At 40.1% G+C, this 15,096-nt stretch overlaps 1 protein-coding gene across 3 annotated transcripts in view; it reads right to left on the reverse strand.

Moving 5' to 3' along the window:
• Positions 1–12,258, reverse strand: part of ptprjb.2 (protein tyrosine phosphatase receptor type Jb, tandem duplicate 2) — a 32,151-nt gene extending 19,893 nt beyond the window's left edge. For 2 of the 3 annotated variants that reach the window (XM_086109269.1, XM_086109268.1), the window contains exon 1: positions 12,047–12,258. In XM_086109269.1, the coding sequence (XP_085965395.1) occupies positions 12,047–12,115 (69 nt within the window). In that variant the 5' untranslated portion in view covers positions 12,116–12,258. The remainder of the gene's footprint in view (positions 1–12,046) is intronic. The other variant, XM_086109270.1, reaches the window with a different exon arrangement.
• Between the last annotated feature and the right edge of the window lie 2,838 nt (positions 12,259–15,096).

Raw genomic sequence — 15,096 nt, forward strand, 5'->3', positions numbered from 1 at the left:
TGAATTAGGTGTGTTGCAACAGGGAGACTTGGAAAACATGCAGGACAGCGGCCCTCCAGGACCTGAGTTTGACACTTATGGTTTACCGCAAGACCAAGCGTTTAAACATGCGTCACTTCTCAAAAACCCAGTTGGTAACCAATTATTAACTTTGCCTAACAGAGAGAGAACAGAGTATCACAGAGGGTCTACCTAATATGAACTGACAAATTAAGCCTGAAATAATCTTGTACTCTATACTAAGAGGCTAAACATTGCAAAACTCAATGTGCTTCCAAACTAAAAACTTAAAAATCAATCCTAAATGGCAATTATAACATTTCTAGCAGTATAATGTCATAAATGTCTGTTATAGCTGAGAGGTTAATCATTTTTATCATGCATTCAATAAAATAGCTAAAATATCCATCCATCCAATAATCCATTATCTGAACGGTTTTATCCTCACGAGGGTCACGGGCGTGCTGGAGCCTCTTCCAGCTGTCCTCAGGCATTAAGCGGGGTACACCCTGAACTGGTTGCAAGCCAATCGCAAAGCTAAAATATCAATTAATATATTACCGTATGAATGTAATTCATATTCCTGATAAAAAGCCAACCAAAAGTAATTGACCTTTATTGAAATAAGGCAAATCACTAGACATAACTTTAGTTGAATTCTATTCCAATCCAGTCACAGTTCCAGGGCTTATCTAATTAATGCAGCGCAACCACCCACCTCTCCCCAGAGACCCGACTTTGCATTTGTTTCTTTTTTTACCCACAGTGGCCTTCCTCTCAAACCCTTTGGGCCTCTATTCTTTCTAAATATGACAGTGCCACCTGAGGGGGTCAAGGCTGCAGAGTGTGTCACGGCTGCGAGCGCAGTTGTTGACTTTGTGTATGAGTAAGACATAATACATGCGGAAGCTCAAAGGTTGAACACAATCTGCTGTAGGAAGCGGATCGAAGCTCATTTTATTGGATGGATTTTGACATGATTATATTCTTGTTCCTCTCTCGATATGCTTTGTTGAAGCTCATCCAACTGTCTCAAAAACGCCACAAAAAGTGAAACTGCCCCCGATCGCAATACACCTTTGATGCCAGATAAAATTAGCTCTTGTTAGGTCTCACTGGTTTTGCTGGCGTCTGGAACATATGTCGAGAGCCATCATCTCTGCCATTAACTAATTTTGAGTTTAGGGGGCATTGTGGTATTTGTTTGGTGATTATGTCAACTAAAAACACCCCATAGTTTGGGATGGATTTTATATTAAAAGAATAATGCACAGCTATGCGATTGGGCAATTTGTTCTTTCAAGCAGTTCTTTTAATACGAAAGTGAATATCAAGCCTGAATGGCAAACCAGGACCAAGGTCAGTTTTCTCGGCTTTCACACTGCAAATGAAAGCAGCATTCAGCAAGCATTTTCATTGTGCTGCATTGACGTCAGTCTGGCGAAGGACATGATGCAGACACACTTGGAACCAACCGTCATGTCTGTCTTTTGCTTGGATTGTGCAATTGGATGAACTGGTCAGTTTCTTCAAATGAGTTGGAAAACAAAATTATCTTCAGCAGAGATTTCACTGACCCAAATCCTTATGATCCTTTTATCACCGTTGCAAGAGACGTAGGCATGCAAATGTTCCTTGCTTCTTTTTCCATAAGGCAAAAACAATACCTACAGCTTGTTGTGTGAGTTCACATTGAAAACGCATTACAAGGCCTTAGGCCCTTCTTCAGTCTATTGATTTTTCAGACTTCCACCACTGCAACGTCATGGAGCTCATTGCAATGTCTTCTTTAGGCAGGAAACGATTTTGGACAGAATCAGTCGTACCCGACTAGTGGCTACCAAATTGTGCACATCCTTTTTCCTACGGCTTCAACTGACAATACTAGGGACGGGCATAAGGTTCGATGAGCTTGAACTGATTACCATTGTCTTTTGCAATTGAGATAAAGTGGAATGCCCTACCTGGCTGCTACCAGCAGAGGCGCTGCTGATTCAGTCTCAACTAGTTTGTGGTCTAAAAAAGACTTAGTTCGCTATGGGAAGCTACGTCTACGCAGACCTCTGCTTTAGCCCTATTCTTTCGTGCAGAATTTCTCTTTTCAACAGTGTCACTGTTGCGGAAACATTACTTCTGAACATTTAGAGAGGCATCCTCCCATCTCATTTTGAATAATATCTGTATTTTAAATAATTGATTGTTCTTTTCTCCTCATAATCAACCAAGTTTATACAGTATAGTCAAATGTCGATTCGTTGTGTCATTTTTACAAAATTCCACAAACTGACTAATCAGTGCCCATTAGTTTGAACTGGCTCATCTACAAAACGTCTCACGTTACTGCCAAAAGAACAAAAATGACAGTCTTATTGTTTTTATAGAAATACTGTATTAATGTTAAACCATTTCTGAGCAAGTGGACTTCTCTAACTGTGCTTTGTGTGCTTTAATCGTGTGCCAAAGCATCACATATTTTCTTCTGCCAAAATAAACAAAGCAATGTTTCAAGCCATTAAGCCTCAGAAATGACTCAGAGAGAAGATGTAAACCATACTCTTAAGTCCCGAGAGGGAATGGATGTCCGACAAAAAATAAGTCATGTTTAAATGCTGGAATTCTTTTTGAATGCTCAAACATATCTTTGCTAGGACTCAGCCCGTGACCTTCTGGTTCTACGTCCCCAGTCTGTGCCCTTTGGCTGAGTCTGGGGAAGAGGAGGAGGAGGAAGTGGCCACACTGACGGCTACGTAAACATTACATCAACCCGAAAGGCAGCCGGCCTGCCTGCCGTTCTGAGTCTCGCTCAGCCCATCTTTGCTGCATGCTTTCGATAACACCCAAGTTCCTTCCTCCGTAACAAGATTCAGACCACAGCACAATCAAGACATCGCCTTCAACGCTGTCACCCAAGGGTGAGCCTTGTTGTCCTCATCTTCTAACAGTCTGATGACTTGGAACAAAGACACAGAGAACAACAAAGTAACCCTGCCGCTTGAACGATGTGGATGGACATGTGACATGGCTGGCCACTGGTGTTGATAACAATTCAACATTTTATGTGACATAGTGCATCACTGTGCCATGAGTACAGTAAACAGACAAAAATATGTTCAAAGAACTCATCTAGTTGCAATAAATGTCCCTCATGAAAATGACATGGGCCCCGGAACACCTGAAAATTTGGTGAGAAAGAGTAGACTAGACTTTAGGCCAGCTAAAAGCTGGTCTAAGTTGTGGTACTAGTGGTATAATGCGATATTGGTGGATTTGATCAAAACGCAGGGAGATTCTGTGCTCCGTTGATGTGGATGGCATCGTATTTCCTTCATACTGTAAATATGACAACAGCGCGCATCGAACCCCCTGAATCCTTGAAGAAATACAGTGAATTCATTGAGCGCATTATTATTATTATCTTTATCATATTCTTTTTAAAACACCTCCTGGGCTGTGTCACAGCTATTGGACACAAACACTCTTCCAGCACCCACTTCACAGCAGTAGTCTGCTTACAAAAAAAAAACCCTAAAGAAAGAATTCTCCATCCATGCGCACAGTTTGACGACACTTTGTGCTAGAAAATTGTGCCCTGGGTGCTCTGTTCCTTCATTACTGTGATTGGGTAAATGCTCACATGCACATAATACTATTACTAATGATATTATTACTACTACTACTAATACTACTACTACTAATAATAATAATAATAACAATACAATGGTGCCCTGCGATTGGCTGGCAACCGATTCAGGGTGTCCCCCGCCTACTGCCCGAAGACGGCTGGGATAGGCTCCAGCACCCCCCGCGACCCTAGTGAGGATGAAGCGGTTCGGAAAATGAATGAATAATACAATGGCAGGAATGTAATATGCAATCTAGTATTATATTTAGTAATATTTATGAACAAAGGTTTATATTCAGCAACAGGTGGAATTTATTTCCTGAAACATCATAGCAATAAATTAGAACGCAGATTAAAATCTGGACTGTTTTTATAGGTCAAAATGAAAACTGAAAAAAAGAAAATATCTCAAAAACTTGAAATAAAGTACTATAAAGACATCTTTAAAATGAACCTCAAAAATAGATTTGGGGACACATATTGTAAAACCATCTCTGATTAAAATTTGCTGTTGACCAGTGTTATGAAAGAAAATAAATTGCAGCATGGGACCTTTAAGCACTTGCATGGCTCATGATCCAACTACCCAAGTGTTTAATATGTGTGCATGTTTAAGGAATGACTGACAGCCTTTTTACTGCTCCCCACCGAATGGGACAATGTGCACATTTATCACTGCAGCAACTTGACTAAAGTTCACATTGCACTAATTCATTTTTAAAGGTCAGAGTCTGTCTTTGTATAGTTGATTGGCTCAGAGATTTCTCCTGGGAAACATGTTCATTGTTTTAGTGCTAACATGACTTCCCGTACCCACCCAAAGACCCTCGATAACATAAAGGGCTTTTAAGGTAAATATTTAGTTGCACTTCAAACCTCAGTCTCATTAAGGTCACATACAAGAACAAAACGTACCACAAGACTTTGAATGCCAGACCTCAATCTTAGGGGGGCATCTTGGTGGGTGGGCACGACGCACTGTGGCCCACCCATGGCAACAAGTTTGGAGAACACATTTCAGTCACTTTCCAATGACTTTTAAAACCCTCTCAGGCTCAAAATAAGTTCTTGTTACAGGTAAAGTAAAGGTACTTGGTTGTTACAAATCTGAATCACCTGCCCTGAGAGGGTTAAGATAATTATTTTGTTGTAAAAGTCTACAGAATGACATGGATAACCATTTAAAGGTGGCAGTAATCACATGATGAGAAGAATCATTTTTAGGTGTAAGCTATTGTGGTTAATGAAAAAAAATCTTTTGACTTTTATTAGAAGAGTGCGGAGGTGAAAAAAACTGTTGCTCATTCGCTCCCAAAGACGTTTTTAAACGTCTTTTCAGATTTGGCCTAGAATTGGCTGGTACTGAATGAGTTAATGAGCTACCTTTAAGGAGATATATTATGCATTTTAATTTCCAATTTAGAACAACTCCCACGTGTCTTAATGACATGCCTGTGACATATTTTTACTAAAACCAACCCAAGGGTCAAGAATTATAGCATATCAGACTGTGTTTAGGGAACCCACGCAAGGGAGAACTCCAAATTCCAAACCATTTTAACATGGGCCAATGGCGAGTCTGGTTTTATTTACCATGATGACTGTTGGCGGAGACGCACATTGTGCCTATAATCTTCACAGACTGCCTCTTGTAATCTTGTCGGCAGGTTTATGTGTAACAGCAAATCGATCTAATGCATAATGTCCAGGGTATGGGAAATCGTGTACTCCCATAAGGCTAGTAAAAGCATTTTGATTCGTGGAGGCAGCAGTTTCTGCACTTGTGAATGTTTGCTATGGACAAATAAACAAGCATGTCTAATATTTCCTATGAACTGTTATTATTCAAGTATCATGCCTTGATTGCCTTTGAAAATTCCCTACATTTAAAAATATGTACATTGAGAGCCACTTCCACACAAAGTATTTCAGTCAATAAGTCACTTAATCACAACATTGTATGTCAATTTATTTTCCAGGCTTGTTAAATATTTTCCTGACTTCTGGAAGAAGATTTTTTTTTTTTTAATTGAACAGAATGGACTGTTTTCTCTTGTGATTGGACAGTTAATCCATCTGGACTGTTTTTGTGCTCTGCATTGCAAATCAGATGGTTGATGTTTGCCAGCACTTCTGTGAGAGCAACATAGTAAGGCTGCGCATTTGCTACAAGCATTCAATTGGACACTACTAAAGGAACAGCCCAAGTGAGATGGGCTACTTCCAAATACAGCCTCTCTTACCAAAAGAAATTAAGCATGTGTGTGTGTGTGTGTGTGTGTGTGTCTCCAGGTATCCGCCTCCCAGAACACAACCTTGACTCCTCTATCACTGTGTTTTGCTGTTCCAGCTAAGTCACGACACACTTTAAAAGACGTTAAGAACAATTAAAAAACAAAACACAATTCTTTGTCCTTTAACTGTGCATGCTTTGGCTACCTGTGAATTTCAGAGCACCTTATTAATTAAGAAACTGCTAATGAATATGACAACTGCAAATAAAAAAAAACATGTTTTTAACATTGACATCTGTAACAATGAAATGTCGTATGTCTGGACTGTTGTAACCTGAGGACCCCCTGCAAAAACAAACATAACTAAATATTGAAAAAAATAAAAGAAAAAAAATAAAATTGTCTTTTTCTGTTTTTGTCGGTTTTTCATCCATCTTATGGAGTGACTATTTCACGTTGTACTGACACCTGCTGGCACCTGAAATTAATGTCACAGTGCCTCTGGGCTCAGTTTGTGAATGCCACGACTCACTTGTATTCCGGGTTTGGTCACGTAACATTCAATGTGGCTCTTATAATTCCTTTTCAATGCAGCATGTGAGGGATGCACTGATAGTCCTTGACGTCGTGGAAGAATAAACGGATTTGCTTGTGTCCTGCGGCAGCTCGAGGTGCGCAAAGTGCGTTTGTAAGGAATTGCAAGCAGACCTTAATGGCCGCATGGTATAAAGTTGGCTCAGGAGAGAGGCCGCCCTGTACGTGTCCATTTGTGACTGCTCCTGCGGTACCATTCAATCTACTTTTGCCATGGCACACTGGAAGCGATTTTTTTGTGCCTAGTCAATCCTTTTTTTTTCTTTCTCAGCTGTCTTTCGTAGGTCTATGAGTGAGGCCAGCAAAATCTGGGTGATATATCACCAACCAATCGCAGGGCACATATAAACAGACAACTGTTCACAATCATCTTGCCACTTATTGACAATGTACGACTGTCTGTGTTTTATGTTATGTGTTGTGTTTGTTATTTTACTTTATGTTAACTGTTTTGTTAAGCGCTTTGTTACAGCTGCAGCTGTTGTGAATGCGCTATATAAATCGGGATGTACAGTATTGTATATTGTATTGTATGTTTCTGAAATGTTGGAGAAAGCCAGGATAACCATGCACGCATGAGGAAAACATGCAAATGCCACACAGAAGGATTGAAACTGAAACTCTCAAAACTCAAATTCAAACCTCCCAAATCTTTCTCTTAGGCAACTCTACATTTTTGGCAGACAATGAAAAATAAAACCTGAATTCTTTGTGATCTGACTGGCTCATCTGGCCCTGACCTGTGTAGAGGTCACAGATAAAATTATCTGCTATCTGCTGACAATAAGGCCTTTGAGGTCGAAGGTGGAGCCTGTGTCTCATTTACATGCACTGGGGGAACTGTGACTCTTTGTAGTTCATCTTGTACATGCACAGCCTCGAGTCGCCACACTGGTTCTAGGCAACTGTGTTTCTTTAAAACTGGACCATCCTCATCCAGTCTCGAGTGTTTAGTGAGTAGGTGGAGGTCACGGCATTCCACAGAGAAAGACTTGATTTGTGACTTATGTGACGCATTTTCATCATTTAGATGCAGTTACACAAATGCATTCTGCCGAGACGTGTGTTTTATTGTTTGGTTACTCTACTGCGCACGTTATTCAGTCATCAGCTGTAAAACAAGGAAAAGTAGCATAATATAAGTGAGCAAAGTTTGTGTGAGTAGACTCAGAATAGTGTCAATCACACTGTGGTCATATTCACTACCGGCCACTTCTTGTGAAATTGACCAAACGTCCCATTTCCTTGTTCCAAGATGTTTCCCACTGATAGCAGTGTCACCACCTTTTCATTTCTCGTACAGTGAGTGGGCCCGTCAGAGAGAGAATGTAACCATATAAAGGCATGGCCATTCGCTCCATACCATGATAAACTCATGCAAAGTGTTGTACTTTTCCTGAGTCATTTGAGCGTGAGGATCAAGTGAGTTCACACGCACGACTGCCCTATTCCATATTGACTTTTGAAGCACTTAATTGAACACCCAACAGGCTGAGTGCTTTTTAATTTATGTCATCGTAGATTCATGATTGTGTTGGTTACCATGAGTTCGCAGATAACACATGTCAATGTTGTAGCTACATTTGATCTACTTTAGTAGGATTGCATCCCAGTCAATGGAAGACCAAATTTTCCACCTGGAATGAGGAGGCCAGATTCCCCGCTACGTCTTATGCTGTTTTGATGAAACAATTCGTCTGACCTCTCAGAGGTTCACAGGCTTGCTCACTAATTGAGCTTATTCAGTTCCGGTCTGACTTGGTGTGTTTGCGCAACACGAACCGCAATAGGTTCAACTGGACAGGGAGATGTCAGAACAAATTTTATGTTTCAAATTTCAACATACATCAGTCACCCAGTCCTTTTATCTTAAATGCTCACAATACCATCCATCCACCCATTTTGAACACCGCTTATCCCAGCGGCTATCGGGTGGAAGGTGGACTATAACCCTGAACTGGTCACCAGTCAGTCGCAGGGCACACATAGAGACAAACAACTATTCACACCAACATTCACACCGTCCTGCACACAAGTAAGGCGAGTATACCACTACACCATCAGGGGCACTCACTATATTATATTAACAGTAACTAGCAGAAAACTGCAAATTCTCAGTTGAACTATTAGTGGAGCCTTTTTCTGTAACTGTAAACATGGTTCGGCGTTGTTGTAAAACACTACTATGTTCAATGTATACACTGTATTTTTATGAATTTGGCGAGGGCCAGCAGGCTTATCTGCCTCAACTTTGTAAAACCAGGAAATGAGTGTGGGCAGTTGAGTTGCTTGCTGCATTGCTGTCGGCCAATCAGATGGCAGTGATGTCACAGCCGAGCTCGACCCCAGATGTGATCCCAGTCTGATGGAAAAGAGAGCGCTCAGCCACTGTTAAAGGCTGTAAAATGAAAAGAAATTTAAATGTGTTATGTCGCAATATCTCTTTTCTGGTTCCATGGACATTTTGACGTTTGTATTTTTTACCACCTGTGGTACCCTGCTGTGGTGGAATAATGAAAAAAAAAGGCCACAAAATAGCCAAACACTTGTTGAGTTAGTACTGTAGAGGCTCACTAAACCAATGAATTGTCTCTCAAATTGAGATGTTGAGATACGTGAAGTCACTTTGGTTATATTTTTATGTAAAAAAATTGATTGATTTCAGACTCGTACATTAGAGCATTTACATTCGTAGCCATCCCTTGTTCTTGCAATGCTCACTTTTAACCAAAGAGCTCCTTGCCGTGAGGCAACAGTTGCGCTTCAAGTAAAACCTCAGCTCAAATAGATTTGTTTTAACTTTACAGTCGCAGTGCACAAGAGATGCCCAAACGCAAAAAGCATGTGCACTCGCCAGGCACATTTCAGCCCATTAGCCACCTCGCAAGCCTCCTCGCTGCCCATCTTCAAAACCCTCCTCAAAACTCACTTGTATTCTTTGACATTCGACTCAGCATGACTTAGATTTGTTCTTGGTTTTACTGTTTGGTGCTTTCTACCGCCTTTATTACCGATTTGTCTTACTGTTTATTGTGCATGTTAAATTGCTCCATGTACAGCACTTTGTATGCAGCGATGGCTGTTTGAAAGTGCTCTATAAATACTGTTGACTTGACTTGACTTGACCATTCAGCGAAAACCAATCCGGCCATCGGCTAACGATATATAAAGCGGGATGACGGGTTGCTCACTGCATGAGATAGACCCACACCAAAAAAAAAAACACATTTTGGCAAGAAATATTGTGTAAAATATGTCGACACATTTTGATCCGTAGGGTTTTCTGAAAAATCATGCTTTAGGCAACTGGAAACTGTTTTAAATTGAGAAAAAAAATCACAAATTGTCTCCTTTCAAGGACATTGTTCTATTCTTGTTTGATTGTGAAAGATGAAGAAACATATGGGTTGTATCAGTATGCAAAAAAATGAGGAACTTTGAAATTTCCCCTTTTTCAGACTGAACTTCCTTTGTTGGACATATTTTATCTGACTCAATGAATCTGTCCTTGTTAAATTGTTTTACTCTTGTATATAGATAATCATTTTGGTTTTTCATGACCTAATGGAGTACAAAACAGTGTCATAACCCTGAGGATACATAACCCAAAGTATGATGAGAAAATATTATATTATGAGATCATGAGAACTACACATATTAAAACAAATCATGAGTTAAGATGTTATCAATTTAAGCATTTCATTTCTAACAGGTCTTCATAGCTCACAAACATGATTTGTTCTTTCCAGAAGATTGAATGGACGATTGTTGCTGTCTGTCATTTGTCTGTTATAATAGTTCAAAAATGACATCTTTCATTGGCATATTGTGAATACTCCGCCCAAACTTCTGCATTTCCTGAGCGAACGCAGCCATGACTTTTTCACTGGTGAGAATGTATGACCTTTAACAGGCACAAAACTGAACAGGATGTTAGATTGCACTATACAACTACATCAGCCATAGTGTGGTTTCTTATGTAATGCTAAATGCACCGTTTACTATGAAACAATGGACACTGTTGTCACTTCTGTCGTACATACTGCATGTAAAATCAGCCCACTGAGAGATACTGGCGCGCAGGTTGTGACTGGGAAAAATTAGAACTTCACTTCATTAGATGGGGTAGTTGCACCTAAGATCATACATTAGTTGTGGTGTGAGGGATTGTTTTGGCCACGGGGATGGCAGGAGCATTGAACTGTTTCTCATTCCAATCTTAACCCATCTGTATTGGCCACATGCCATTCTCAACCCCGCTTGCCTTTTTTTCTGTCCGGAAAGACCAGCGCAGCGAGGACAGGTGGGTCAGTCTACACACACTCAATTATGTAATCCCACTTCACTGGCATGCATTTTTAACACTGTTCACTGTGCACTTAGTGTCACTGGTTTGTTCAGGTTATTAGTATTACATTTCCACAAAAAAGTTTGTACTCTAATCCATTCATAGGACACTTCTTCAGGTACACCCACATTATCCAATGGTATCCAATTTACGTGTGATCATATTCTTGCATTTACAAATACTGTACAGTGGCAGATTAATTAGACAACATGTTTATTGATGTGATTGTATTGTGTAGTGGTGCACATGTTTATGTCTCTTGTTCTGTACATCGAGGCAGTGCAGTGATCGTTATCACTACAAACCACAATAACAAATGTGGTTGTATTACTATCAGCAGTCAAAAGTGACCATTATTGTATTCCACAGCTATCCTTGGGATGAATTGGATTCACAGTTGCAGTCGTATACAGTTTATGCCTAAATATCTTATACAATACAGAATACAGTCCGAACATATCTGATATTACATTTACATCTATCCATCCATCCATCCATTTTCTAATCCGCTTATCCTCACAAGGGTCACAGGCATGCTGGAACCTACCCTAGCTGTTTTCGGGCAGTACTGTATATACAATACAGTATACACTAGGCCAGGTGGAATACATTGTTGTCATCGTCGTCCATATTTAATTATTATCATTACATTTTAATCTTCTTTTTTTCTTTCTCGGTTACCAGTCTGGTTCATTTCTGACCAGCAATTTTCATAGGTCAATGTGACCAGCTGTATGAATATTTAAAAGGTTGACTTAAAAAATATATTAAATGCAATTTAAATGTAATGAAACAATAACACAATGATAAGGTTTTTTTTTAAATTGAATTGTTAACTCTGCAAATTTTAGCTTTGAATTTCTTTTAAATTTCAAAGGATTGTGCTGATGTTGCTCATATTGAGTCCAGCGGGTTTCTCTGGACAGCCTTATTACACTCCGTTCTTGTCTTGTGTTAAACAGCCAATCGTTGTTCACATTTTAACAACTAAAGGTCAGTGTCTTCATGACGCGCTGACGTGAATTTGCTTCAGATTAAAAAGCCCCATTCATATTAGTACAAGCCATCACAGCAGCCGTTGTATCTTTTTGCGACATTTCTCCGCAAACTTTGCACCTGATGTAAAGTAAAGTCAGGCTGCTGTGCAACAGGTGCACTCAGCCACTCCTGACTGAGCGCTGTCTCGATTCTAGCAAGGGACACATTTCTCTAGCGTGACTATATAAGAGCTAAAGAAATTCTGTTTACCTTTATGAGCGCGCTGAATTGAAGAAAAGTCCACAAAGTGGCGATGACGCGCAGCGGCGACGTCTTCATGATGACCACAAAAAAAAAAAAAACTTCACGTAAAAACTTTTTATAACCACTTGGTATACCTCCCCAAAAAACGTTATTTGTTTCTTCTTTCACTGTCAAAGTGTCATGACATAAAGAAGGGCAAAGCGAGATGGGGAAACCTTGTTCCTCTGTTGGAACAGGGAGGAGCGCGTCATTCGGGGAAAGTTGCATGAAGTAGTTCACACTCCTCCTCCTTCCCCCTCCTCCTCCTCCTCCTCATCATCATCATCGCGGAGGGCAAGTTGGTCAAGTAGAATTGAAGGAGTCATCCCACATTCCGACCATAACTTGGCCACAAAGGGTGAAGGAATGCATCGTCCCCTTTCGGGGGCGCTAAACAGAGCAGCCAAGGCAAATATTTGCAGGAAACCTCCCTTTAAGTTATCGTGATCTTCTTTACAGTAGACAGAGGTGATGATATTACCGTGTATGCAGAAGTGGAGTAAAGTACGAGGAGGAGGACGTAGGAGCAAATGAAATGTGACTTTTGCATGCAGAGAAAAGAGTTGAAGTGCAAGGTGTCCGCAGAATTTCAATAGGCGAGGACTTTGGTGAATTGATTTCCTTAAAACATCCCAAGGAAATAATGGAACTGGGAGTAACATGCCACGAGGTCAAATCTTTGTGATCATCAAACCTTTACTTACTGTATACAGCCAATCTTTAACAGCAATATTTGTAGTTTTCATAGAGCGGTAACAGTTGGTCTGTTCTGCTAAACGCATAACGTAAAGGTGATAGAGCTCACAGAGGCACATGTTACTTTTTAATGTGAGTGTAAAAGTAGACTTTCAGTCAGCAGCTAACCACTTTTGATTGTAAAACATGAAAACAATAGCTAATGACAAACATGTGATTTTAAGGCGAATCGCGTTTTTTTCAACTGGTTAGCATTCTGAATTGTCATGAATGTGTAAAAAGAATGTAATACTGCTATTAGGAAATAAACTATTCAGCCTCAAGTTTCATGAGAAAAGGTGTAATGCAAAAGAGAATCATATCGTGCAGATGCATGTCAGTTTTAACAAAGGTTGAAAGAAGCTAACAACTGGGGATACTAAAATGTAAAGACAAGAACACGATAAATGACAATTTGTATGGAGATGCAAGACTGAAGTTTTCAGACACAAACTGGACTCTTACAGCTTTGAATCTTCACATGTGTAGTATCTATTTTTGCTTCTTACACAGCTTGTTGTCACAAAAATAGACTTGAGTCCCATCATGGATGTTACAATTTACAGTATGTCATAAGAAAAAAAAACACCCAGCAAAGCAAAACCAGTGTAAAAACTTTGCACACAGTTAGAAATGGGTGTGGCGCTGTAGTGGGAGTGAACACAGCTGAGTTGATTCACAGCCAATGGAAGCAACTCCTCACATTGCCCTTAAATCCCGCACTGGGTGGGGCGCTACATGGCAGAAACGTAATGTACTTGCTCCCTGATACTGGCTGAGAAAAAGGGGGGTTGGGGAAATCTGCTTGGACCCTCCAGGTGCTACCTCAGATAAGTGACATGTCAAAGCAACGCACGTCTTTCAAGATGTTAGATTAGCTCTCGTTGATGCCTCTATATGAAGTTATGTCTGTTAGCACCCACTATTGGTAAAAAGTTCATGCAACAGCTGATACAAATTTACTTCCGGAGTGTGTCAAATAGCTGAAAAAAATAAGAAACGTATCATCAACGGTAGTCTATTTTCTCTAACATGTGTTCGGCCGTAAGTGGAGATTTGATAACAAGTGATGTTCGCCTAGGAAAAAAAACAAAGTGGGGTGTGGGGACAAAATAAGCAGTTTCCCAAGAGAAACGACATAAATTACAGATGTATTTTACTATTTACTTTTATGTGCAGCAAGCGAAAGCCGTTCATAACTGACAACTGCAATATTGCGGAATTATAGGGATGGACCCCACAAACGTAAATAAGTATAAAATTTAGGTACAAAAGAGGTTTTTTTAACAAACGCAAGACCGACAACGTAAAAATAATGACACTGGTCAACACACCAGGATAAAACGAGAGAAACAAAAAGCGCTCACAAAAGTAAGCTCACAAAGGAAAATACAGACGGAATTGCTTGTCTCAAAAGGACAAGAGAATTAAATCACGACAAATGCCAACCGAAAAAAAATTACCAAACAAAAAGGCTACTTCCAAGAAAACAGAGAGCAATAAATGAGGAATGAGAAAAACAGCAAAATCTGGAAAGTCGACAAAATGGCACATGCCCAGTGGCTTGGGCAAGGCGAATTATCCGACAGTCAATTGTCGGCTTGGACGTCCTTAAATACATCGTCCCTTAATCATGATGTGTAACGGGTGCGCAGCTGGAAAGAAGGTCTTCCTCTGCCACCTGCTGGAAATAATAGAAATTGAATCATGACAAAAACTTGTTTTTTTTCTCGGTATTTGGTGTTGCCAATATCTTAGATGAACATACAGGTTTCCTGGGATGTAAATGGACGATTTAACAAAACGGGCACTTTATCCTATTTTTCTCTCCTCTGTCCTGCTTCCGTGACCTGGGTACCCTTCTGTCATCGTCCCTCCTTTCCTTATTCATACAACAAACGTCCTCCGTCCCCGCCTGCCTCCATCCTGACATTTCCCCATTCGGTCCCATTTATTTGCGTAGCACTGCCGATCCAATCTTGAATGGTGCCTTTTGCGACAAGTGTGAGCAAATATTATCATAGACGACATATACACTGCAAAGTGAAGCAAATTGTAAAGATGCCTCCTTTACACGCTCCTTGGAGATGTATTATCAAGCAAAAACTCACCAGATTAACACAGAATTATTGATTTTATTGCATGATGTTATTCGAGCTCAATTGTATGATATTTGCTGAATTTATGGCTAATATTAAGACCACGTACAATATAGCGGATAGGCTGACGTATCACTTCGACCCAGTTCAACAACTGTCTGCGACAGAATTTACAAGAAAAAG

The sequence above is a fragment of the Hippocampus guttulatus genome, chromosome 4 (assembly GCF_054856545.1).
Source record: "Hippocampus guttulatus isolate MCC_2025c chromosome 4, RoL_Hgut_1.0, whole genome shotgun sequence".
In the NCBI taxonomy this organism is placed as follows: domain Eukaryota; kingdom Metazoa; phylum Chordata; class Actinopteri; order Syngnathiformes; family Syngnathidae; genus Hippocampus; species Hippocampus guttulatus.